General features: G+C 41.5%; 2 protein-coding genes across 12 annotated transcripts in view; both read left to right on the forward strand.

Annotated features, from left to right (window-relative positions):
* Positions 1-4,206: 4,206 nt before the first annotated feature.
* On the forward strand, positions 4,207-20,490 carry TCP11L2 (t-complex 11 like 2). Of its 11 annotated transcripts, none has more exons than XM_030478467.1 (11): positions 4,207-4,285; positions 7,189-7,309; positions 9,249-9,418; positions 10,680-10,812; positions 11,773-11,893; positions 12,755-12,975; positions 13,573-13,709; positions 14,586-14,773; positions 16,139-16,320; positions 17,067-17,239; positions 17,816-20,421. In XM_030478467.1, the coding sequence occupies exons 3-11, from the start codon at positions 9,283-9,285 to the stop codon at positions 18,064-18,066; spliced, it is 1,542 nt and encodes a 513-aa protein (XP_030334327.1). In that variant the 5' UTR covers positions 4,207-4,285; positions 7,189-7,309; positions 9,249-9,282; the 3' UTR covers positions 18,067-20,421. The 11 variants fall into 11 exon arrangements, 10 of the variants coding, with proteins under 10 accessions (XP_030334327.1, XP_030334325.1, XP_030334329.1 ...); XM_030478465.1 differs by having other exon boundaries at positions 10,677-10,812; positions 17,816-20,401; XM_030478461.1 differs by lacking the exon at positions 4,207-4,285 and adding an exon at positions 8,994-9,028 and having other exon boundaries at positions 6,934-7,309; positions 10,677-10,812; positions 14,586-14,775; positions 16,138-16,320; positions 17,816-20,490.
* Positions 20,491-22,026: 1,536 nt separating this feature from the next.
* Positions 22,027-27,096, forward strand: part of POLR3B (RNA polymerase III subunit B) — a 75,012-nt gene continuing 69,942 nt past the window's right edge. The window contains 5 exon segments of the mRNA XM_030478472.1: positions 22,027-22,166; positions 23,329-23,361; positions 25,776-25,832; positions 25,925-25,989; positions 26,505-26,580. Of these exon segments, the coding sequence (XP_030334332.1) occupies positions 22,095-22,166; positions 23,329-23,361; positions 25,776-25,832; positions 25,925-25,989; positions 26,505-26,580 (303 nt within the window). The 5' untranslated portion in view covers positions 22,027-22,094.

A 27,096-nucleotide genomic window follows, 5' to 3' on the forward strand; every position in this document is an offset into this window, starting at 1 on the left:
GAACTTGCTTAGCCGATTGTCATGACCCTAACAAATAGTGGAGAGCTTGCACAGGGTCAGGAGGTTGTCTTGAATACATCCCAGAGGTGGCTGGAGCCGATATGAGGACGAGGCTTGCGCTGAAATGGTTAAGGAACCCTCGGAATACTCTGTCCACCTCAATACCATGGGAGTAGAAATCTTCATCAGTAAATGAAGCACCCTGGGAAGGCTAGAACAGCAGTTTCCACAGTGAACATTCAGCCACAACCTTAGGTTGTCTCACACTTTATGGTAAGGGGGATCTCAGATTTCTATTTAGGAAGGGCCTAGAAAGGCCAGGATTTGTAGCAGTAGCCTCAGACCCAGGACTTTAGCTCTGAAGCTGTTTATTTCAGAGAGTTTACAATAAGAACTGAGCCACATGGACATTACCAGAGACAATAATCAAGAAGATCATCACTGTTAAGAATAAAGGGATGCAAATACATTTCAGATAGTAAGGCAGTGTAGGCAACTGTCATACCATTTCTCCTTCTCCAGCTTGGCAGTGACAGGAAAATGTTAGAGATGTACTAGCTAAGGCTTGTTCTCACCAAGGAGCCAATGCAAACTATTGCACACCAAGAGTGCTGCTCTACAAACAATTTCTCATTGTATTTGGTACAGTGGGTCAAACTCTTTCTTTCCTGTGTACAGAAAAACAGAGCACTAGTGCGGAGGGGAGTCTGCATGAGGGATTTGCTGCGGTGCAGAAGCAGTGAGAGACTGCAGACTGGAGTGGTTGGGGAGTTCAGTGATGTACCATTTTTCCCTCAGACATTTCAATATTCTCGTTTGCCTCTGTGAATTTGAAGCCAAATGCTTCAGTGGGAAGAAGTAGCAATCTTGTTTGCTTCTCACAAGACTTATTTCTCCTTGGAATACAGGAAACAACAGAAGAGCAAGCTGAGAATGCATCCTTACACCTGCCTTGTAGACTTTTTGTCTTACCCTTGAGCCTATTATCAAATCTGGGCTTGATGGTCTCAGCCAACCCAGAGTCTTAACATCCATCTGTTAATGCTAAAGCCAGTCTGACTGGCTCAGTTATTAGGATTAGGGCAAAATATCTCGTGACTTCAAGTTAAGTTCTCAACTTAGTTGTCATGGGCCCTGGGGTAAACAATAACATGCCTTGCCCTTTCCCTCTCCTCCCAGTCAAACCATCAGTTAGCCACGTACTGGGACATTTCTGACCTGTGGGGCCAAATGCAGCTGCACATCTTACCTACTCAGTAGCTGTAGCTGTTTGCTGGATAAAGCAGTGCATTAATTGTAGGCTTTATTGTCTTTGCCAGTTCTACTGGTAACAGTAAGGAAAGGTTATAAACTAACGCCCTGCAAAGGCTGAGCACAACCAGTTCTTTGTTTCAACTAACAGCACTTCTGTAGTGAAACAGAATTAAGGCCAAATTGAGACACTAGTCAAAATTCCAAATTTGTACATTGTCGTTGTTTAACGCCAGCCGGCAGCGAAGCACCACGCAGCTGCTTGCTCACTTTCCCCAGCAGGATGAGGGAAAATAACCAGCAGGGTAAAAGTGAGAAAACTCATGGGTTGAGATAAAAGCAGTTTCATAATCAAAATAAAATAATAAGACATTTTAATGAAAACAGAGAGAAATAAACCCCAAGAAAGACAAGTGCTACAAGTGAAAACAATTACTCACCACCAACCCACCGATGCCCAGCCAGACCCCGAGCTGCGACTCCCTGCCAACCTCCCCCCTAGTTTTATTGCTGAGCATGACTTCCTATGGCATGGAATACATCTTTGGTCAGTTGGAGTCAGCTGTCCCCACTGTGTCCCCTCCCAGCTTCTTGTGCACCCCCAGCCTACTCACTAGTGGGGAGGTGTCAGGAGCAGAAAAAGCCTTGATCTGTGTAAGCACTGCTCAACAATAACTGAAACATCCCTGTGTTACCACTACTGTTTCCAGCACAAATCCCAAATATCGTCCCATACAAGCTACTATGAAGAAAACAAATGCTATACCAGCCAAAACTGGCACATACCTGCATGTCCTATATAAGACACAAGGACATTGATCTTCTTAATTGAGCAGAATACATTTAAAGTGTTGTACAATTATTTTCCTGGCTGACATTGCAGAAGACACAAACAAGAAATGAGTGACATTTGTCTGTGGAGAAAATCCCCACAGTAGATAATCTACTTCAAGATCCATATAATGGCCTATAGATTCAGTGCCTCTGGATCAGGAAGGAATTGAAACCAAGAAGGAGGTTAAGTGCTGGGTACTCTGGTGTCTAACTTATTCTTGGCCTTTGGACTGGAATCTTGAAGAATGTCTTTGGTGCCTCAGCTGCATATACAGATGCACATCTCAGACTGATAAACAGATAGATAGATAGATAGAGCCAACTAAGTACTTAATGAGTTCCAGAACAGCTAGTATGCTGTGGGAGCAGGGCACTGCTACAGCTGAAAAACAAAGGTAGTTTTAAAGCCATCCCTTTCTGGAATCCCATCTCTTACTCTGTGATGTAGGGTGATAACCCCTGAGATACTTTTTTCTTTAAGGTTTATCTTTCATATAAATATTTAGAAGCTAGGTTACTTGGCGAGGCTGGGGCATCCCTTTTCCTCCCTGTGCAAGCTAGGCCACTTAGCATCACAGGTTTCCACAACTGTTAGTCCACACAGACAGCACACACAATGGACCCTAAGTCACTGGCCCTGGTGTTTGCAGCAAGACTCTTCGTGCAGTTTTAGATGATATAGCTGGTTAATTAATAAAAGGCGCCAGCAGCCATCACAGCAAAAACCAGAATACAGTTTCCCCCTATCTTTCAGATGGCATTTAAGACAAAATGGACGTAAAAAATAACACTAAATAACACTTCCTTGGAAGTTAAAAGTCCTGTACAAGGCAGTCCCCCCGTGCACCATCACGGTCTTCTCCAAGGTTCTTTTGAGCTTCTCTCAGATTGTCATTGCCACGTGACATGCAGAAACTGGGGCAAACTAGCGCAAACACAGTTATTTAAAACATCGTCTTCTTCCTGGGAGCTATCGGATTAGGCTGTTGGACTTAATCCCATTTAATGTCTCTGGAGGCTGGGCTCAGCGCGGCAGGGCTGGCAGGTGCTCTGCACTGCCGGGAGCAAGCGCTCCCACCCGAGCAGGGCACTGCACTTGCATAGCCAAACTCCCTTCCCTGCTTCAAGCCCTCACTTTTATTGTAGAGGTTAATAGAACCTACAGTGGGCTTTGGTCTATGCAATACAATATCTATCCCATAGAGTTCACCATGTGTGCTGAAAGGTCATCTGCAGAAAGGGGAGCTCAGCGTCTTCATGACAAGCAAGGCTTGATTTAGTTACCTCCTGCCTCAGAGGCGACTGACAGTGTCTTCCCCTCCATGCTTCCTGGTAGGTGGGGCAATGGTGGCACGTAGCTCCTGTGACAGGAAGAGGTGATGACCCTGACAGGTACTGCTGGCCCAGCGGGTGCGTGAAGCTGCCTGGTCGATGAGGTCAATACAGTAAGTAATGCATTTACAGTAATAGTGCTGTACTGCCTCATGTCGCGTTCCTCAGTGGGCACTCCACAGCCATGAGCAAGGCGGGTGACCAAACTCGGCGGCTCTCTCACACTAAGATGGCGGGGGGGGGAGTGGAGGGCACCTCACCCCCTTCCCGTCGAGAGACTAAGGAAAGCAGGGCAGGATTGCTCGTGGGGGCATACTCAAAGCTTCCATGGCAGCGCGGCGAACACAGACGGGCAAATACGCCCGAAGGTACTGCTGCTTCCCGCGTCGAGAACGGGACCTTCGGTGTCCCCTCCCAGCGGCGTGTCGCACCACCCCCTGAGGCGGGGCTGGGGCGCAGACCCCGCTCCTTCCCCGCGTAGGGCGGGGTCAGCCAAACCGACGCGGCTCTTCCGTAAACACCACCCCGGCCTTCCCCCCCACCCGGCAAGGCCCATTCAGCGCGGGGGAGTCCGCGGAAGCGTCTCCCGCTGTCACTCGATATATTCTCCCCGCTTAGTGCTCGCAGCCGGGTAGGATGAGAAGACACGGACTGTTTCTGCGGGGACAGGCGCAAGCTGACCCGAGCCATCGGACCAACTCGCTGTTGGCAGGCCGGAAAAGGTTCTGTCTCCCCCCGTTACCGGCTGAGATGGACGCGCCCAAGGAAGACACTAATAGTCCGTGCTGGGTATATAACTCCGGGGGGGGCGTTTAAAGCCCCGGCGAGCGCCGCGCTGAGGGTGAGCTGCTGCCGCCGCCGGGCCGCGGTGAGTGACCGGGGTGAGCAGGGTAGGGCCGTGTCTGTGCCGGCCTGCGCGGTGCGGGGCGGCACGGCACACGCCTGGGTGTCTACCCGCAGGCTGTGGGGTCAGAGCTGGCCCGTGCCGTGTGGTGTGCTGGCAGGCGGCGGGATGCGCGCTGCTTTGCAGCCCCCGTGGGGCTCCCGCTGCAGCAGGTGGGTTTCGGAGCCCCTGCTGGAGGTCTGTAGTGCACCCCTCGCCCCGCGTCTCCTGGGTTGTCTCCGTCCCTTGATGCCCGCTGCCCACCGGCACGGGCGCTGCAGCCCCGCTCCGGCTCCCTTCCCAGGGTTGTGCGGGGTCAGGACGCTTGGAGACGGGCAGCCGGGTTCGCATTCCCTGGGGCTGGCAGAGAGAGGGTTCCCCCCTCTCTTGTCCTCCTCCCTTCCTCCCACCGGGCCTGTCCTTGGAAACGGTGTTTGTTTTGGTCGGCGAGTGCCAAGCTCCTGCCTCTGGTAACTGCTGAAAACATGGGGCCGGGGGAGGAGACAAGTAGAGAAACAGATGGAGGAAGAGGAGGAGCCGGTGGCGGTGCCGCTGGCCCACTGAGGGGAGGGGGTCGGGAAGGGCAGGGTAGGGCATCCCCGGCCTCACTCAGTGAGGTTTGTGGCCCCGGGTTGTGGCGCTTTGTGCCCAAATGCGGGAGGTGGGGGTGACTGCCGTGGGCGCAGACCATGGGGGCCATTTGCTCATCACGCTTTTACTTACTTTTAAACCTTCGACAAGAGAAGCCTGTGTGTGTAGGGGAGAGCTGTGGAACTAGAAGGGTAGAGGAGAGAGATGTCGGCTCTAAACTGTGAAAAAGGAGGCATGAGGAAATTCCCTACCTCTTAACAAAGGCTCTTTTCTGCTACGGTGCCGTGAGTGCTGGCAGAGGTGGAATCGGTGACAGGGAAACTCGAGCCCAAAGGAGATTCGGTCGGTGCCAGCTTGAAGATAGTAAGGATGTAAGCCCAGTAGAGTGAAAAAAGTTAAGACGCTTTGAGTGGTAAAACTGGACAGAGCGCTTTAAAAGTGTGCGTGGATGGGGTGACTTACTTGAACAAAGCAGGGCTGTGGAAAAACTCTTCTTGAAGATGTTATCTGAAGGAAAAAACCCCTTCCAAACTGTCTTTCCCTCCCTCCAGGTGCTTCATAAAATGACTTCTAAAGGAAGCTCTTTGGGAATAAAAAGTGTGTTTGTGTTCTCTAAAACTAATCTGATCTTGTGATCTTTATCAGGTATAACTGTATGATACAGTTGCCGCATCACACAACCCGATAAGAGCAAGATGCCTTTAGGCATCTACAGTGTTGTATTCATTGCATCCAAGCTGTTTAAATAGCAGCAGAAACCGTGATAACTTGGTTAACTAGAATCTTGAGGTTTGTACATTTGGGAGATATTTTTAGCTTGGTCTCCTATTTAGAGTTTATCCTTAAAAACCTGTGAAATTGTACTGTTTGAAAGAGAGCAAAGAGTGTAATGAAGGCCACTGTGAAGGAATCCAACCTAATATAAAAGTAAATGTCAGTTGATTTTAGTTCAGGAAGAGTAAGGCTGGTTGTAATCACAGGCTGATCCTTTAATAGAATAGGTAGGATATTAAACTGTGTATTAAAACAACAGCCTAATATGTAATACCTAATGAACAATTAAAAAAAAGTTGGTATTGTCTACTCAATATGGGGAGTTACAAAGAGATGTTGGAAGGTCAGAAGGATTTCTGAAATATATTTACTTGAGAATTATATTAAACCTAAACTTACATGTGAACTTGGCTCTTAGTAATTTACAACAAGCTCTGCGCTTTCTGGAAAAGCAGTTCTTCCAGTGTTTATGCTATAAAAAAAGGACCAAGTAACTCAGTTGTCTTTTGTTGTAACTAATTATAAATGCTTTTCTTCTGGTTTGTACTTCTCTTTGATATGCTCAATGAATGTACTTTTCCTCAAAGCTTTTTAGCTGTTGGGCAACATATTTAAAAACTGTAGATGACACGTCCAGATTCTGCTTGCACATTCGTGTGTGTTTACTTTGTTGTGCTTGCTGCCTTGTTTATCTTTTAAACTTGCAATTTAGCAATAACATTCTGAATCTGCAGAATGTACCCATTCTTCCTTACCATTCCATTTGAGGCATCCTACTAAGTAATACATTTACTGTGGCAAAGACTGCAATGTATTTTCAGTGTGTCATCTCCGGTTGCATTGTTGAAACCTCTTATTTAAAACCTCTTATTTAAATTGGGTCTTCTGAAGCACTCTGACAGCTCTGCTGTCTGTATGTATAGTAGGAACAGGTATGGTCTCAGTACATCAAAATATGTCACAGGCCCCTTTGAAATGCAAGTATTGGTTGCTGAAAGATCCTTTACTCGGGCTAGTATGTAAAGATTTAATGTATATAGAATTTTATCATAAAATCATTATAGGGTGGTTTGGGTTGGAAGCGACCTTAAAGCTCAACTAGTTCTGACCCTCCTGCCATGGGCAGGGACACCTTCCACTAGAGCAGGTTGGTCCAAGCCCCTGTGTCCAACCTGGCCTTGAACACTGCCAGGGATGGGGCAGCCACAGCTTCTCTGGGCAACCTGTGCCAGCACCTCACTAATCTCACGATGAAGGAATTTTAATTTCTACCTTAATAATTTGGTCCTCTTGGGAATCAAGATTGGGGTAGGAAATGGCAATATTAACTTGCCTCCTCAGTTGGCTATTTCTGTCAGGAGCACCTTGCAAATCTGAATATTAACAAATTTGAGTGTTTATTAGAATTATTGTACTGACAGTTAAGAAGTTCTTGAAATGGTGATATGAAAATTATGTGACAGTTTTGGGGTTTTAATGGTCATGTAACTTCTTCCATGTTCTTAACACCTGGACTGGAGCAGTAGACACATCTTGAAGTGCTCATGCTAGGCGAGTGACTTGCAAGACCTTTTGGGCCAGTACACTGCTAACAACATTAACCAAATCTTTCGATGGACCACATGCAACATTAACCTTTTGGAGGTTAGTTATTTTTGTATAAATAAAGCGGGTTTATACATGACTAATGCCTTGAAATACAGTGTTCTGATGCTAAGCCAGAAACAATAACGGGAGGGTAATATGAGCTTTTTAGGCTCTGTAGAGTTACTGTATTTAAGTGAGCAGTTCCACATCAAGAACCTGGAGTGCGTCCTACAGGTAGGTTGCTTGTCACAACTAGTTTCTAGCTGGCACTAGCTTTGAGATCTGTAGTGCAGATCTTAAAGAATAGTTTTAGTCTCTTGTGTAACATTAACTAGTGATTAATTTCTAATTGTAACTTAAATACAATTTTCAAGTCAAAAAAAATCTCACCCTTTGGTTTTATGGGCTCTCTTGCAACTCTGTTTTTAGTCAATACTGTTTTAAATATCTGCTTGTTTTCAATTGCTTGTTAGACATTACGAAATTGCTGATGTTAAAGATCACAACACTGTAAGTCTTGAACCTATGACCTCCTTTCCTGACCAAAAGCCTCTCTTAATGGCTTCTTCAGTAAGATGATAAGCTGTCAGTTCTTGCTGCTGTGATTCTTTTCACAAAAAAACAACGTAATTACATAAGGCACTCAAATGCATCTTCTGTCCTCTTGGGAGAGGAGGAAGAGTAAGCATACACCAAACAAATATTAATCATCTCAATTAACAGGGTAGTACTCATCAGGTTATAAAGGCCTACTCACGATGAGCTGGTACCCAAAAACTCAAATGCTCTAAGCTGTAACTAGGTGTCAGTGTAGAGAAATCTTCATTTTTACTCCCTTTTGTTTTTCTCTTGGCCCTGTGATACGTTGATTCACATAAATACACACAAAGATCATCCTTTTGCTTCCAAAAGTGGCTTTTCCAAGTTCAACGGTTCTGAAGTGTGGTATTCCTTGCCTGCTGAAGTTGATGCAATTTAATCATAAATTAAGTCATATTACTTAAATTTGCTGATGCAAAGTATTGTTGGCTATGTCTCTCCATAAAGTCTACTATAGCATGGCGGGCTTTGTGGCTGTAATCAAAGATGGACAGCTACTTTTGGTATCTGGGCCAAATTCCTTTGGTAGTAATTATGGCTGACTTCCAGTTCCTCATTTTAATATGATTAGGAGCATATTTTTCACTTCCTGTCATACAACCATTAATCATCTCTATTGCACTGTGCAGCTGTCTAAATTCTCTGCAGTTGCAGATTATCTGCCTGGGAGGCAGTTTCTTTATGTAGACAGAAGCACTATGAAGCATGACGTTTCTCAGTGGTGTTTATGCTGAATGTAATGTTAAGAGGCTCAGTTACCATTTGATTTAAAACACACAACCCATCCACCCTCACCCTAGCATTATTTTTGGGGTCTATGGCATTGTTGATCTGATTCTGAGCAAAAACCCACCTAAAGGAGGAGGCCAAACTTTCAGCTACACCCTGTCAGTGTTCTGAATTATTTGCCTATTCTGCCCCAGAAACTTCTATGTTTGCTTCACAATTGTTCCACTCAGTACAGTCTGTTTGTGGAAGGAAGCTAATTGCTAAACATCACTTGCTGGTGAAGTCAGGTGGGGGATGGTAACACCATGGATGGTAATGCCTTTATGGATGTTGAGAACTTCCGAAGTTCTGACAACAGGCAACTTCAGCGATTATGGTGGGTAGTCTTGTATTTTTATTTTTTTTAATACAGTGACTTTACAGACTGTCTCTAACATAACCATGAAGGTATGAAACAGCAGAAGGTACACAACAAACTACACCTGTTATGCAAGCAAGTTAACAACTGCGTGATTCTGCATGTCAAGCCAGATCCTTTCTGTAACACCTTTTTAAGAAAGGCAGCTGCTTGTTCTTCATTCACAAAGTAATGATCAGTAGCTGACTTCTGAGAAACAAACAAAATAGTAAGCATTGGTTTTATGCGAACTGTATTTTGTTTTTCCAGGTCTTGTGTACTGTAGCACCTAAAGTGAATCAGAATGCCTCTCAATGACGAGCATAACAGTGATTCGGAGTCTTCGCGCCTCTCTGAAAGCACAGCTGCTTCTAGTGACTCTGAATATTCAAGACAGAGCTTTAACAGCGATTCTTCAAGCAAACCCAGTTCTCCAGCGTGTAAGCCTGTTTCAACCTTACCTGCATTGTGCATAGACAGATGAGGCTAATACATTTCATTTCTTTTTGCTATCATGGGTAGAACCTGGGATTCTGAATATCTGTTTAAGAGAATTAAGAGAAAGGCATGTCTTTCTCTCTGCTGTGAAGCAGCGCATCTCCTTGTGTCTGGAACACCACCAGCAGCTGTATCCTTGGGGGTCTCCCTGTGCACTCCTTCCCTTCAGAAAGTGTAAGAAAAGTGTGCCACTGTGGACATCCTAATCTTGATGTTGGCAGCAGTCTCCCGCTCAACCAGATACAGCTTTGTGCAAACAGTGGGTTTCTTCTATTTGCTCCGCGCATTTAAAAATTAAATCTGTAGCTTACAGATTTACATTATAACATCAAGTTACATGAAAAAAATCTCAAATTCACTTTTTCATAAATATTAGGATCAAACAGAAAACACACATTTGCACAAGGAATGTATTTTGAGTAATGATAAATAAAACCTTGGCTAAGATGTGCTTCATGTTCATGTCTGTAAGCATTCTTAGACTATGCGTACTTCTCAGCATCTATGTAAGTCTTACATTAAAGCAAGATTGTTAGTGGAGCTGCAATTGGCAGCTGTCTGTCTGTCTTTATTACCAGTTTTCAAAGGCTTAATTCCAAATACTAAATTAAATGGCAGAATTTGGGGGTTTAGAAACTTTGGGAGTTACTCTTGCTTTCTAATGTAGAGTTACTGTTATATTGTTAATGCTTATTGGGGGGGGGGAGAAGTGTAACTTATGATGCATCTGCTATGGAACATAAGTGTGGGGGGGTCTCAAGTCAGTAACTTCAAAATCTTCTCTACAAGTAATAAACCTACAATATACCCATTATATGCTCAGAATTGTAATGGACATCTGGTATCTGTTGTTGCCCATGCTTTTGGTCTGGCGGATTTTACAGAAGAGTTGGTAGGACATCTGTGGAATGAAAGATTCTGTTTGAAAGGGAAAGAAATATCTTAGTTAAGATGCAGAAATATGAAATTGCTCTTCAAAATGTTATGAGGCTTGTGTGGTATTACCCACATACACACCCCTGATAAGCTGGGAGTTTCCTGAGTTAGTGTTTTAAGAAGATATAAAGACCTGGTAATCCTAGGTTGTTTCTTCTAGAGTATGAGAGTCCAGTTAGCAAGCAGCAAAACTTAAATTTTAGTATTTTCAACTGCACTTATGAATTATAGATACTTGGCTTGAACTGATCTTGTTTGTTCCAGCAGCAAGTCCTCCTAAGATGATTACATTTGATGAACTGATGGCAGCTGCAAGAAATCTGACAAACTTGACTCTAGCTCATGAAATTGCTGTAAATGCAAATTTTTGCATAAAACATGAAGACTTGCCACAGAACAGGTAAGAGCCTGAATTTTGTGAAAAGCAGCACTGGGGCTGGGAAGAGAGTAAAATAAAATACCACCCCACCCCAAAAATAACCCAGTCAAAACACAAAACAAACAAACAAAAAAACCCCAACAAACAAAATCCCAAACCAAAACATTTTTATCCTGCATCTCCAGGAGTCACTGTCAATGCTATCTTGCTTGGAACAAGTGGTGCAGTCCAGCTGAGTTGATATACTACCTTGGAGCATGTTGCTCTGTTTTAAATGTCATGAAGATGAAGGGTTAATGTAATATGAATGCCCATAGTAAAGATGAATGTCGGTCTATTCTGTGCAGTTCCAAGCCCTGTGGAAAAGGTGAAATGGTGACTTTGTGTGTAATAGCTCATTGGCGTGGTAGCGTTAAGAAGATAAAGCTCATGATGAACATAGCTCTAATATTAGCCCCAGAAGATATGCAGAAGATCCAGAGGAAGCAAGATGTAACTTCCCTAATGTAGGTAGCTAAATAGACGTATCTGTAAGCAAGAGCAACTTAAAAATGACACTGGTCTTTGCTTTGAGCAAACTTATGTAAAAGACAAGGGCATTTTTAATTGCACAAGTCTCTTCACTGATAATTGGTTGTACGACAGAGAATAGTTTTTGAGAAAGTGTAGTACATAACCTGTGAGGTTAGGACAATGAATACAAATTCAATAAGGAAAAAGGAAAGGTAATACCTCTTTACCTACATCTGAATTGCGAGCACCTTCTTGAGACACCTGTATTTTATAAAAGACTAGTCAGTCTAGACCATGATTTGGGAGCTGATGACCCACAGCCCAAGAAAGATGTGGTTGCAGGGCATGGTAGCTGGTGAGGTGCGTTTCCCTCACCAGCTATTGTGGTCAGACTAATCTAAATCACTTTTACCAATGATGAGAAAATAATTGGGAGTAATTTCTGTATCTAATTGACTTATTCCACAGTTTTGCTGGCACGGTGAAACAGATTGTACACAAGGCATTTTGGGATCACTTGGAATCGGAACTGAATGAAGATCCTCCAGAATATGAACATGCTATCAAGCTCTTTGAGGAAATCAAGGAGGTAATGTTCCTCCTCTCCTGCGCCCTGGTATTATTTTGTTAGCTTAGGTCTGAAAGGCTCTGACTTAATTGAAGGGTCTGCTAACTCAGTCAACACCTCTTTTACTCAGAACTGCAAATAGGTGTATTTATAGTATATTAACATATTATGACTAGTTGCAAGTCAGCTCTTCTCTCGAAGCTTTACATCTCTCCTAGTCTCTTTCCAGCAATGTACTGTGAGCTTATGGCATGAACAGGAGTATAAATGTGACTGTACCAGCTCACGCAGACTTTGTTTACCCACTTCCCTGGGCATTTCACACTCCCAAGACCCAGTCTCGGCACCTTTTCTGGCCCTTTAGATTGGATATTAGGAAAAATTTCTCCACTGAAAGGTAGTCAGGCATTGGAACAAGCTTCCCAGGGAAGTGGTGGAATTGCCATTCCTGGAAGTGTTCAAAAACTGTGTAGATAAAGCCTTTAGTGACATGGTTTAGTGGTGGACTTGGCAGTACTGGGAGAACGGTTGGACTTGATCATAAAGGTCTTTTCCAATCTAGTTGATTCTATGATCATGCATACCTTCAATCCTGGCATAATCCTAAGTCTTTCAAAATTTTGAGTTAGTAAATGTTTGTTTTATAGGGCAGTATCCCAGACACACTTTCTGTTTTACTAGCTTTGAGATTTTTTGCAGAACTGTACTGAGATTATTTTAACAGACTTTCTTTCCTGCTACCTTAGATAACGTTCAGTCTTAATGTGTCTTGTTATAGTCAGATAAATACACTTGACGTTAATATTTAGATCTTACTTCAGCATGTTTACTAAGAGGTTTGCTTTTTATTAATAAGATTTCTTTTTTCCCCCCCTACTTTAGATTCTTCTTTCCTTCCTGACTCCTGGAGCAAACAGGATTCAAAATCAAATTTGTGAAGTTCTAGATACGGATCTTATACGACAGCAGGCAGAACATAATGCTGTTGATATTCATGGGCTAGCTAACTATATTATCAACACTATGGGAAAGTTGTGTGCTCCAATAAGAGACAATGATATAAAACAGTTAAAAGCAACTGACAATATCGTAGAATTACTGAGGTTGGTATTTGAGTGTTTTGGGGGTTTTCAGAGGAAAAACCTTCTGAAAGGGTACTGGGCAGTGGAAGAGGGGGGTATAGTCTTGCAAAGTCTTAAATTGTGTCAGTTTACATAACACCTGTTCTCAAACTGTAGGAAAACTATAACCAGTTTACTGTTCCTGAGATACACAAAAATATTAAGAGTAAGTGGTAGTTGTTCTACTGTTTTATTGTAACTTGGATCATACGCAGGGATCAAAGCAACTGGGACGGAAGAATTGTTTCTCTTTGTGCAATTAGAGTAACTACAATGTTAAAATCTGTTCATTTAGGCTGAAATGTGCCAACTTCAGTACAGTTCTTGAAAAACCTTCAAGGGTTGTAGCATTTAGGGATGCTGCATGCTTGTCTTGGTATCTGTAACTACACCAAACCTTATGCACAATACTCCTTCAAGTATCCTGAACTCTATGTAACATATCCGTTACACTGAAATACTGATGAAGCTTACTTCTCCCAGAATTGAAGTGAAAGTGGTAATGTAGGTGTACCTCACATGTGCTAGTTAAAATCAACAGACTGCTTTAATTGTCAAATTTTAAACTCCTCCTTTCAGACAAATATTCCGTGTTTTGGACCTGATGAAAATGGATATGGCAAATTACACAATTCAAAACCTTAGGCCATACCTTCAGCGTAATTTGGTGGACTATGAAAGAACAAAATTCCAGGAAATTCTTGAAGAAACACCAAGTATGTATCATACGATCTTTAAATTAAACCTTTCTTTAAAAAAGGACTGTTTAAAGATGTGCTATAAAATCTATCAATTGCAGTTAATTTGGAGGAAAACTTCGATTTCTTGGTTGGATCTAACTAATGTGAAAATTCCTTGACAAGCAAGCTACCAATGGGCAATTGCTTAACTTGCTGTAATATATGTTCATCTGTAATCTGGGGTGCTTTCAGACAAATTTGTATTTGCTATATTGGTTGGGATCTGAAAAACCAACAGTCAGTAGCTCTTCCTGTCTGGAGGCAGGATCCCTATATACTGGAAGATGAGACTGTATTTCTTTTGTATGCAGCCAGTCTGTCGTTAGTTTGAAGTTAACATATAAAACTAGTTAGTATGCCTGAAAGTTGGGACAGGATCACTTTTCTTTTTTTATAAATAAAAGGCAAAAATTTCTCTGAGGAAAAATCTTAGATGATACAAAATCGACTTGATCCACTGCTACAGGTTTTGTGTGGTGTGGCTAAACAGGGTTCAGGAAAACACATTTTCCAAGAGAAAAAAGTAAGCTTACTAATGTCTGGAGAAGGGGCTTCTAAAATGGGAACCCTGAGCCACTGATACAGCCTGCAGTGTATTGACAGCAATTTAAATGCTCTTACAGAGTTCTGTCTCCCTTCACCTTTATTTTTCCAGACCTGTACCGCAACTAGTAAGTTGCCTCCCTGAAAAAAGAGGAGGGGGGGAGGGGAATGCTTTGGGAACTTGGACTGTCCACTATGTTTGAGTCTTCAGAAGTCATATACTGTTGTTTATGTGTACAACTCTTCCTCAAGGTAGTGCCTATTTTGATGAAACCATGTAGTAAATCTGTACTGATTTGCAATGCATAGGTGCCTTGGACCTCACAACAGAATGGATAAAGGAATCAATAGAAGATGAATTGTCATCTACTTCTGATGAATCTTCATCATCCCCTGGTGCTGATAGTAGTTCTAAACGAACCATTAGTCCTACACTGGTGCTAAACAATGGCTACTTGAAACTGTTACAGTGGAATTATCATAAAACAATTCCAGAGGTAAGAAGTGTATTTCAGTGTCTTCAGATTTCTAGCTATGTGAAAACATTGGTGTAGTATAATAATCCTTCTATTGATGACAATAAGTGAAGTATTCTCTTGCACTTCTTAAATTTCTGAATAGTAAATTTGGAATTTGGAGACGATATGCTAGTGTAGTTTCTGAAATACAAGATAGGCAACAACTAGAAAAGAACAATGTAAACCTTGTTTTTGCTCTATCCTGTCATAGCTCACCAGCTCCACCCTAAGAGCAGTCTTGGCTGTTTTCAAAGGCTGGGCTTTGTACTGACAGCTCTTGGCTTTGTGTACCTTTGAGGGAACTGGTACAGCATTCTGTTTTCCTAAGAGCAGCAGGAATTAGTGGGATCACTCTTGCTTTAGAACAAAATCAGGATGAGTATCTAGAGGTCTTCAAGTTTCTACTTTCTCAGTGCGTATAAACTATTGCTTTGAGAATCAGTGTTCAGTTTTTCCTGCCAACTCCTGATCACTGACCTCTGCAACTTTCCATAAAGCCAGTTTGAAACTGGCCATCAGTCAGGGCTAAAATTAGCATCTCCAGTGAGCTCCTTAGCTATACTTAGGGTGGCCTGGCGGAGAACTTGCTGAATACATGGGGAGGCTCTTAGTGCTCTTAGTCAGTGGTCAGAAGAGAAACCACCTTATTCTTACCTTACTGTGAACAGTTTTGAATAGTAACTACACACAGGTATCCTCTGATGGATCTAGTTTGCTGTACTACTACCAGATAGTTGAATGTTAATGCTCCTGTGCTTCTCAGTGGAGGGATTTGGTTAGGATGAACTCTTTCTAACCTAAAAAAAGTCACCCTAGCTACATCTTGCTGTGGGAATTACAGTCTTGGTATGATCAACTGTGTGTTTGCCTGTAGCAGGCTATGTATCACTTGCAGAATTAGCTCTGATGGTTGAGCTGGTGGTTGTCATGCCCAGTTGTTCATCACTGTCCATCAGTTCCAGTTCATTTATCAAAGGACAGCTGAATCCAGAAGACTGTTGTCTGTAACCTTGATCACTACAATGTCCTCTGGATCCCCTGAGCATTCTGCATCATTGATTTGTTGGTTGCAAATTTCCAGCAGCAGTGATGAGGAATAACATGTACTGTCCTTGGTTTCCTCTGCACTGAAGGCATTACCTTTCTTCCTGCCATAGGCTGGCTTCTGGTACTCATGCATAATGCCACTTTGTGCAATATTATATATTCAGGATATTTCAGCTGCTGTCTCTTCTGACATTGTGGTTAAAAATACAGATGCTTCATGACTACATCCTGTATCTGTCCTTTTTCCTGCCTCTCTCTCTCTGTATGTCTAAATGGGTATTATTGTTTCAATTCTAGACTCTAATAACAGATGAAGCTCGTCTTCAGGAGTTGAGAGAAAAGCTCAAACAATTAAGGATCATAGCTTGTGTTAGTCTCATAACGAACAATATGGTGGGTGCAGCAATTGTAGATGTGCCTGATTTTGCTGAGCAGCTGAAAAGGATCTGTCTTCCTCTTCTTGAAGGCATGAACAAGAAGTAAGGCCTTATTTTTATCACTCTTCATATTTTTTTTTTTTTTTTTTTTTTAACAGGAAATAGCAGGTGGATCTGAAACCCTTGGAAACAATTCAAATGCCAGTGCTTGTTAATAATAGGAAAATGTCAAATTTTAGTAATCTGTATCTATATTCCCTTTACAATACAAGTCAACTCCTAGGCACATGTTTTCAAAGGTATATTTTAATGAAATCTTAATCTTTGTTAGTCTACAGAACTTTTTGAGCCTAGTACTAAAGTTCATTCATATGCTCTTAATACCGGAGAGACTCTGGCAGTACGTTCACTGAATTGTCTTTCCAGTTGCTTCAAACTAGTTGTAGTTAAAGCTATTTGGCTTCTTATTTCTGCTGCCTACAAGTGATGTGATCTGAAGAAGTGTCTTAAAATAGCTTTCCATTCTGCTTTTTCTCATTAAATGCTATGCATGCGGCCCAGGAAAACACCTCAGCGTAATGGCAAAATGAACTGGTGTCACTGCTGCACACTTGAAATTATTTTTCCTGTTAGGTCCTTATTTTATCTTCCACATGGAGGTTTGTGCTGTACCTGTAGATGCTTGTAAATCTGCAAAAGATAACTTTTCTAAATTCTCTTCTTGCAGAGAGCAGGTTGAAAATAAAAGGGGAAAAAAGACAAGTAAGGTCACTTTACAACCTATGCTCTAGAAACTGCCAAAGTTAATGCTTTTCTGGTTTTTGGTTTGTTTTTTTTTTTTCTTCCAGAACTTTTGATTTGAAGGAGGCTCTGAATTCTGTAGGTGTCCAGATTTGCAGTAAAGTGAACAGGTCTCTAAGTGAAAGAGGTCTTCCCACTCTTGATGAAGAAATGCAGAGTAATTTAGTGGGTCAAATCGCTCATATTGTGGAGGAGAATAATCCTGTCTGTTCCTTGATTGGTTAGTAGTAAGATTGTGTATAATTGTTGTCTTGTATGTGTCATGTCATATATCAACTTACTCCCAGCAAGCTTAATCAGCTGTGTAAATTTTTTTTTTTTTTAAAGCACTTTTACTGCAGTAAAATATTGGGGCAACTAAGAGTAAGGAAATATTGTTTACATATAGAGGGTGTTCTTAGTGTTCTGTAGAACATGGCTAGTCACAGCTAGAAATACTTTGAAAAGTGCCTGTACAAACAAGCCTTGACATCCTCATATTTTGGAGGAGAATTTAGAGAAATGAGTGCTATTCAGCCTCCCTTCTGTCAGTTCTGGGCTTAAACTTAGTGGGTTTTGTAATTTGAGTCTACTTAGGTAAAGTAACTTGTTGCAGCAGGTTTATGCTGTGTCCAGCTTGCAGGAGCCAACTTCAAGAAGCTTTCAGTATTGTTTCCCACTACAGCAGGCTTGGGAAAGAGTTGTTACCCACATTGCTGGATTTTGTGCAGTGTTGATGTGTAGGGCGCTTACAAAGTGACTATGGCTTCAGCTTGGGCTCTCAGTTGTTCTGAGTGTACTTTATATTTCATTTCAGACAAACGAATCCAGTTCTTCCTGAGAAGCTTGCTTGCTCTTCCCAGTTTTCAGAAGTCTATGCCTACCATGCCAGGAGGCCTTTCTGTGATTCAGACAGAGATGGAGCTTGTTGGATCTCAGTATGCAAGCATCGTAAACTTTAATAAACAAGTGTATGGACCGTTTTATGCAAACATACTTAGAAAACTACTTTTTCCTGAGACACCAATGGGGAAAGCAGAAACAGGAACAGCAACAGCTACCAGTTAAAAAATATGACCTATTTCTTTACCCCTTTTTTTACCTTCCAAAGTGATCTGTCTTCCCCACTAAGAACAGCCCACTCCAGTGAGTATTAATAAGAGAGATCTTGTAAAGTGTATGCAGATAGCCTCTGAAATTTACTGGAAAGAAATTTAAGTTCAAGGACATATTTAGTCTATTAAAATACATTTGTTTAATGGATTTTGTCACCTGTAATAGCCAGTGAACTATTAGTTTTCCTGGCAAGCACTTACGATTTGCAGTGGGAAAGGGCTGGCAAAGTACTTATTGTTTTGCCACCATTAAAACTTAATGTTATTTTTCAACTTAAATATATTCACATATAGCAATGCAATTATGAAATTGGAAAACAATTGTAGATAAAATGTACCATGCTTACATTGTATTTTTTTGTAGAGCAACATCTAATACAACACTTAAGTTTCTGAAAAGATTTTAATGTAAAAACTGCTTTTGTAACCAAAACCAGATTTGTACTAGGCCAAGTTCTGGTACTCCTGCAACTACTGGAATGAGAACTTTGGCTTCTGTTATGTTAAGGAATGCTGGTGTTGTAAGCTGTTTGGAGTATAGCAGTTACAGAAGCAGCATTCACCATTTGAAGCAGGAATCATTCGGAACTTCTCAACTGTAATTGAGATTAATGATAAACACCTAAGAAACATGATGTTGGTGGGAGGGGGGTGGCGTAAATTTCTGTATATAATGTTTATAAGCATTTTGTTTATCCAGTGGGGGTCATACAGCTCTTAAATCTAACCTCTAATATGTGTATGTACTAATCTTTGATCTTAATGGGTATTAAGTATTTTTAGGTTAGGTCTTTCTGACCTTTATTCCCAAAAGCACTTGAGAGTGACCTTTCAGAGTACCACAGAGCAGCTTCCCCCTTTTATATTCTGTTGGATGAGGACATAAGCTTTTCAAAGCATATTCTGGGGTCTGAAAGCAAGAACCCAAGTGATTAGTCATTCTGAAAATGTGATTGAATTCACTTTCACTCAGTTTGTGAGAAATACTGTGGTTTTCCTTAAAATTCTTTGTAGTAGGCCCCAATACTTAGTTCCCATTTTAGGTATCAGGAATCTTGCATACAGAAAATAAATAGGCTTGAAATTGAGAAATGTGGAAGTAAACTGTAAGTTTACACAGGCTTTATTTTGCATATTTCAGATTACTGAGAATAGGTAACTGCTGGAATACATATTATAGACATGTTGTCTATGAAATTGAATCATAATTTACTTGAAAATAATCTTTTAATATATTACTACATAATAGTCCTTTTACAAATGTCATATATAAACTTCATATGGTACAAGTTAAATAGCTTGTTCTAATATTTTATATTACAGTCTATTTTTTATGAAGAGACAAGATCACCCATAAAAGCTTAGTGTGTCCTACAAATTGTGTATGTACATTACTATGTCTATCATAAAGGTCTAAAAAAAAAAAGGGCATTATTAGCACTGTGGTTTTGTAGTCCATTTTTAGAGAATTATGTACTCTTTTTGGTAAGGGAAATGACTTCTGGTCAGTTGTTCCTCACTGTCCAAGGATTTTGGTCACATGTACATAAGAAACTTTCTTCAAAATGCCTTTTTAGAAAAGAAGTTTCTCTAGTGCACTTCTGCTCTATCCCTTGTAAAAAACATTGCACAAAATAAAGATGAATATGTATTTTAAAGGGAACTGTTTCCTGAAGCCTGAAAAACCTCTGAGAAAGAAACTCTTAGACTATAGGAATTGTGCCACTAGGTAGAACAGGCTTGCTTAGATGAATATGAAATTTTGATATGCAATTCAAAATCATCAAGAGAAGAACGCATTTCAAAAGCAATTATGGGAAATTAAATGTTAGCAATTTGCTGCATCTTTGGAAAGACAAACTATTTTAAGCTTCAGCCAGAAGAGGATTTTATCAGTGTTTGAAGATGATTTACAACATGATTATGAATTCTTTATCATAATATTTTATATGTATTCTATTATAAAATTAAATACAAAACTATAGATCTTCAATGTTCTGGGGAAACTATCATACTAGGTTTTACCAGTAAATACTCAAATAAGGGTTCATTGGGGGTTTTGGTGGTTAACTTGCTAAAGGGCGTTTTATAGCATGGCCTATGTTTCAAGTGATTGTTTAATGTTTCAAACATAGGCACTGCACCTGTTTAATGTCGTGTGTTGCATGCTGTTGGCACTACCCTGGCTCAAATGCACTTGCCTTTACTCTGAAGTTGCCCTTGTGAAACAAGATGAAATTCTGTAGCAGCTTTCCATGTTGAAATAAATATTTGAGGGTTTGTATGCATTAAATTGTTTATGATATGACTGGTGGTGAAAAGTCATTTATGCCAACTTTCTGAAATGTAATGGGTTATTAAATGCTGAAGATAAATGACTGCACTAGTAACATATTGTGATTTCTCAGCTGTGGCTGGAGTGTAGAAGTGTGATTTAAACTGGGCTGCACAAATAACATTCAGAACACTTGCGTGCTTAACTCTGACTCCATGGGAGAGGCTTGTATTTGGTTTGAAGGGCAAGGTTTTGATAGCAGGGGGGCTACAGGGGTGGCTTCTGTGAGAAGCTGCTAGAAGCTTCCCTCATATCCAATAGAGCCGATGCCAGCTGGCTCCAAGAGAGACCTACTGCTGGCCAAGGCTGTGACCATCAGTGATGGTGGTAGCACCTCTGGGGTAACATATTTAAGAAGGAGGAAAAAAACCAACCTCCTCCACAACAGCAGCCAGAGGAGAGGAGTAAGAATATATGAGAAGTCAACCTACCACAAAGGTAACTTGTGTACTTGATCATAGCTCTACTCTTGGGAATGGTCAAATAGATGGGAGTCTTCAGCCTGGAAGATGATGGGGGTAGAGGGCAGTGCCAGATCCCTACAGTGAGTGGCACTAAAGACACCAGAGTAAGTGTTCTATTATTCCTGTACAATCTCTTCATCTCATAGAATCAGGGAATGGTTTGAGGTGCTTTATTTAGAAAGGTAAGAATAAACTCTTAATCCTCTGAATACCATTGTCAATTTATTACAGTTTTCTATTGTGGAAGTAATCACAATTTCTGATTACGTACTAACGGAACAGGCTGCAGGTCATTGGGCTGAAACAGTTGCTTGCTGAGCGTGTCGTTAGATGGAAGGGCATGAGGGATGTTGCATGATTGCCATGTGTTAAACTCTTTGGGCTGACTGCTTTATCAAGGAAGCTGAAAGTGGTATGAAATGCTGCTACTCTCAGGCTTAACCTGGGCCTTCATGTCTGGGATGCATGTGTGGGGCTCAGACCAAACTCAAGTCAACTTTATTCATGCAGAATGTGAGCCAGAGCAGAGGTGTGTGTGCAAGTACTGTTTTCACTCTGCTTTTAAAATGTACCTAGCAATTATTATGCATGAACTGGCAAAAACTTTCCGCCATGGGAATTTGAAAAGATCAGTAATGTTTCTTTGTTTAATCTTAAACTGGGGAAGATAAGTAGTCCCCTGTTTGACTGTGATTTGGGGGTGTCTATCACAGATACTTGGGGGGGGAAGTCAGTTTGTAGGTGATCTAGCTACAGCACTGAACGCTAAGATTGGAAAGAGACAACAACAATAATAGTTTCTGAAAGCTGATGTTCCGCTTTTCTTTGCATCCTAAACATCGTAAAATATCAGCACTCCCATTGCTGTGTGCCCTCCCTCGTGTGTGTGTCCACCTGCTCCCCAGATTCAGGGAGAGACCCGCAAGCGCTGACAGACATTAAAGCCCCCTCCGAGGAGCCAGGGCATCGGGAATGGGGGGACAGGAGAGTCCCGGCCGCCCTTAGCGAAGCCCCCCCGCCTTTGCCCCGTTTTCCTCTGTGTGTGTCTGCTCTCACCCCGCCAGGGCACCGCGGGCCCGGAACGTTCGTGCGCCGGGCGGCTGCGGCGGGAGGACGCGTTTGGCCGCCGCACACCGGTCCCTCGCCGGCAGCCTCCGCTGGGGTTTCTCTGCGGCGCTGGGGATGGAGGCGCTGGCCACGGAGCTGGGGGCCCTGACCCCGGAGCAGGCGGCGGCTCCCGTGAACACGGTGGAGGTTAGCGGCGGGGAAGGGGCGGCACGCGTAATGGGGGTCTCCGTTCCTCAGGGAGCCCTCCCCTGGGTTTGCCTGGCCTGTGTCCTGCAGGCAGGAGCGAAGAGGCCTCTGCTCTCTGCGGCAGTTCCTTACAGTGTGGGGATTGCCTGGCGTGGGGAGAGAGAGGGGGTGAAGGAGGCCGTGTGTCAGGTCCCTTTGGCTGGACTGAGCTTCTCGTGTGGAAAGAGCACGTCAGAAATGGAGCCCAAGAGCCTCGTGCTGTGATTTGCCATGAATTCCTCTGCCAGCTCCACCGGGAAGGACAATTGCACAACTGCAGCGTTGACACGTGCTTCTGAATGTCAAACTAAAGTGATGATGCTCTGTGAATATTACAGTATGCTCTCCTCTGGAGCTACGTGCTGCAGCCTCGTGCTGTGCCGTCTGGTCCTCCTCACCTGTGTCCTCCACCTGCATCCCTCATCTCAAATGAGAGGTGGGCTCCCCATGCCATGGGAGGAAAAGGTGGGGCTGGTGTAAGAGGATGTTCCCTGAGATCATCGAAGAACAGAAATGGAAGAAAGTTTGTAGGAACTTTGGTATACTTACACTTTGTTTGATATCAAACTTTGTCTTTTTTTAAAAGCATAGCTTTGATAGTTTTGCTAAGTCTTTGTAGGAGTTAGTTAGAGTACTGGTAGGTTTTACAGAGATTCATGTCTGCAAATGCAGCTCCCAGGACTGAGATTCTTGAGTGTATTTTGTCAAGGAAAAGTTGTAGCAAGTTTTCCATTGCTAGGAATATAATTTACCATGTTAACGAGACCAAAAAAAGTTAGTTGCTCTTAAATGAGGATGTCTTAGTAAGGAATTTTCTAAGAAATATATATTCTCACATAAGTTGTTTTTAAAAAAGAGTATGTGCGATTGCATCCTGTTTAAGTATTGCATAGTACATATGGCTTAATAAGATGACCCGAGTCCTCTCCCTGTTTTGTTTTTACTCATCTAGGTTGGTTTTGCACAGTCTTTTTTTCTAAATGGACTTGATTTTATATAATATTACTGTTTAAAAGAATGATGATAATAATAATAACCCACTCCCACCCATCCCTCAAGCTTAAGTGTCTTAGATGCTTGGTCACTGCTTGGAAAGAGATTTCAAACTCTTTTTTGTTTTCAGGAAAAATGGAGACTTCTTCCAGCATTTCTGAAGGTCAGTGTTACACACTCATTTCATGGCATGAATACTTCGTCTCCTTTCTAACTTTACATTCCCCTCTTCTAGCTTTTGCTGATTCCTGGAATACCTACCCTCACCTGTGTGGATTTTGCAGTTATTTGTTTCTCAATTCCAATACAGTTATGGATAAAGTCATTACATAGATAGGATTTCGTGATTAATTTACAGATTCATTTGTGGGGGCATCCTTTTAGAGGATTTTTGTATGGTTATTTTCAATGAACAATATATATGTGTAATGTTTCCAGATAATTTTACTGGTTTACTGGCACTCAAGAGATCCTGTCATGGTCTTTATAGAAGACTGTGGTGTTAGGTTTGTGGTTGTGTTTGTCATAGGAAGCATATAACCACAGTTCTGGGTTTTGTAGAGGCTTGAATATATGTATGTCTTTCCTCATGAAGTCAGAGCCTGACTGAACTCAGAGATTACTAGTGTCTTAATTTCAGTGCTACTCATTTAATCTGGTATTTAAGGCACACTTCTATATAAAATGCCATTGGATGTAATAACAGGACTAAAAAACAGTCGGAAGTGAGGGAGGAGAAAGGCAGTAATGAAAATCGTGTCATAAAGACAATAGGTAAAGTTCGTGATATTCATAGGTACTTTCAGGGAATTGCAGCTACTTCTGTACCCATCATCAGTCTTGAGAAATGTTGCCCACTTCAGCAAGGTTCTTTTCAGCCTCACTGTGTTAATTCCTTTCCTTCCCAGTTTCTTCTCTTCTTTCTTTCCTTCCCTGCACTTCTCCTTTTGTTGCACCCATGAGTGCTTGATCCTGGCAGGAAAACAAAGCTCAAAAGCCAGTTACTGATTGTGTACGTTTTCACTTTGGCTCAGGGCTCTGAAGGTGCTTCAGGGCCCTAATGAATCCTGTTTCTGTGTCTCTCCTAGCAACCACATGGACTTCCACCACGAGCTTGAGCTAGTGATATTGTCTGAATTCTTGAGACTGTGAAAAAGGGAGGGTTGCTGCTGATCGTGAGGTGCAATTTGCTGTGTGCTTTATGCCAAGTGTATCCATCCCACATTATTTCCAGCCAGTCAGCCCTTTACTCCCGGGCTGCTGATGGTGGTCTGGCCTTTCTGTTGCATGTTGATTTATTTATGCCAGCAGTGATACAGTTATACAAAGCTGATATTGTGCATTACAGTTTCTAAAGTGGAGTTTTCTTTCAATAAAGCTGTTGATATCGCCTCATTGGAAAATGGAAAGAACTACTGGCCTGATTTCTAAACACTACTAAATCTATAATATTTTCTTGCCTATATCATGGACAATGTTGTTGTAAATTAGGGTAAGTCTTTTCTGAAGAATTCTGCTCTGGAGTCGTTTCTACTTTGTCTTAACCCATGGAGGCTTCACTGAGAGGCCTGATTTGTCATTCTAAGCTTCCCAGTTCCTACTAATAATCTTAAAATGAACTGTTGCCTACTATGCGAACTATGTAAACATGTCTATTTTATGTATGAAGTCTTAAGTCTTGTAACATGTTATTTGTCATGGGATGTTTCAAAGCTTAAAGCCCTCTGTAAGCATGTAAGCACATGTCAATATCAGCTAGCACTCCTTCCTTTTGAAGGCTGGATTTTGCACTATAGTGAGGATAGTTACACCTTTTATGTCTGCAAATGCCAATCTGTTAACAAAATTAATGCTTCTCTTAGTATCCCTTCAAGCCAAAATCTTTCTTCTTTTCTTGAATCCCAGATCATTTTACTTAGTATAATTCCCCTTATTTTGATTGCTCTGAACACCCTAAACTTAAGTCCTTGGTATGTACTGTATCAACTCATTACCTGGGGGAACTGGGTAATGTTTATTCTGTGTGATATTACCCCTGTGCATGTCCTCTCTCTTCCTGCCTACAAATCAAACTCAGATTTCTTAGGAGTGTCCTGCCCTCCTGTGACTGTTTCCTTGCTTATTGACCTCTTTTACACCCTACTTCTGTTACATCTCATTTGCCATCCCTCTCATTCTTTATGCCAGCTGCTCTTGGTAGGGTGCAGACAACTTCTTTCTCAAGCAGCACACGTGGTTAATTATACTCTAAATGCTTAAAAGTATTTCAAAATAACAGCAATCTGATAAAAGATTTTGACTTGCATTGGCTTATTTATTTATATGAATTTCGAAGTCTATTGAGTGTTTACTGTGTACAGTTACTGAATTATTTTTCTGACTCAAAAGACAATGACAGCTCGTGGCGATGTACAGTTTAGACCAAACTGGTTGTCCAGGCCCTTCTCAGAAGTATTTAACTGAAAGAATTTAGCACAGGTCCAGCAGTACTTATAAATTCTTGTATCTTAATTTCTGCCTTGTACAATTTATGGTTATTGACACTAATTTTGTTTGCTGCATTCATGTATTTTTCAGGTGAAAGGACTTGTGAAGCAGCACATAGACTCATTCAACTATTTCATCAATGTAGAGGTATGCTTTCTTAGTGGGAAAAGGGTGGCTGTTAATACTCAGAAATGGCAGAAATGATTCTGTTTTGTTGTTTGCTTTTTTTGTCCCCCTAGATAAAGAAGATCATGAAGGCCAATGAAAAAGTTACAAGTGATGCTGACCCAATGTGGTACTTGAAGTAAGCATGAAATGATTTCCATATAACTAGTAGCATCCGTACTATGGGTTTATGGGTTTTATGGGTTTTTTATGGGTTTGTTATTGGCTATGTTTATAGGCACCTGTGTAGATATAAGTCAAGAGAGTATTTTCCATGCCTTACCTCTTCTTTGGAGCATTGAAAGATAGGAATATTTAGACAACAATCATATGAAGCAGACTAAATAGCCAGCTCTTAACAATACCTTATGTCATCATTTTTCTGTAATTTAGTAGTCTTGGATGACAGGTGGGAGTTTCTTTTTGCCTATTTGCAAAGGTAACTTGGGTTTTATTGTGTGTGCAGTTTAAATGTTAACTAACTAGAACATAGTTCAAATACAATGGGTTACTTTGGGAGGCACAGTTGCTCATTAGTAACCAACCTACGTTTATCAAAGCAACTTCATTTTTCAGTATATGTAGAATTTTGCTTCCTACGGGTCTCCTGAAAAATATTTCTTATTGCTTATTTTGGAACTGTTTGTATTACAGGTACCTCAATATCTATGTTGGTACTCCAGATGTAGAAGAAAGCTTCAATGTGACACGACCTGTATCGCCTCATGAGGTATTAATGTTTGCATCTGTCTTGTTTGTTTGTTTGATCCTGGGAATGTCTTGGGTACTAGCTGCAGATAACTTTATTTTGAGTATGTGCATGCTACCTGAGGTGAAATAATGCATGCCACCATCACTAAAGAAAAAAGCTTCAGAGATTTAAACCTTGTGTAATAAATTCATTTAACTTTATTTTTTTAATTCTTCCCCCCCCCCCCCGAAACGTGTGAATAGCTGTATTTGGTGTTTCGTGGTAGCTGTATTTGAGTGAGTTTCCATGAAAGCAGTGAAAAGTACTTCTCTTGCTTAATCCTGTGGCTCTCCTTATGACAGCTGAAGTCCTCATGCTGCAATGTAGTCTTCTTTGATGTTTTTATTAGCTTCTTTTAAATATTAGCCCCGTTACTGTCTATACCATAGGTCACTTCAGTCTCCCTTTCCCTCTCAGTCTTCTTTGGGAACGTCTCTGATTTTTTTGCTCATAGTTCTGAAGTCTGAGTCAGAGAGCAGACATGAAAACTTTGAG

The sequence above is a fragment of the Strigops habroptila genome, chromosome 3 (assembly GCF_004027225.2).
Source record: "Strigops habroptila isolate Jane chromosome 3, bStrHab1.2.pri, whole genome shotgun sequence".
Taxonomy (NCBI): Eukaryota; Metazoa; Chordata; class Aves; order Psittaciformes; family Psittacidae; genus Strigops; species Strigops habroptila.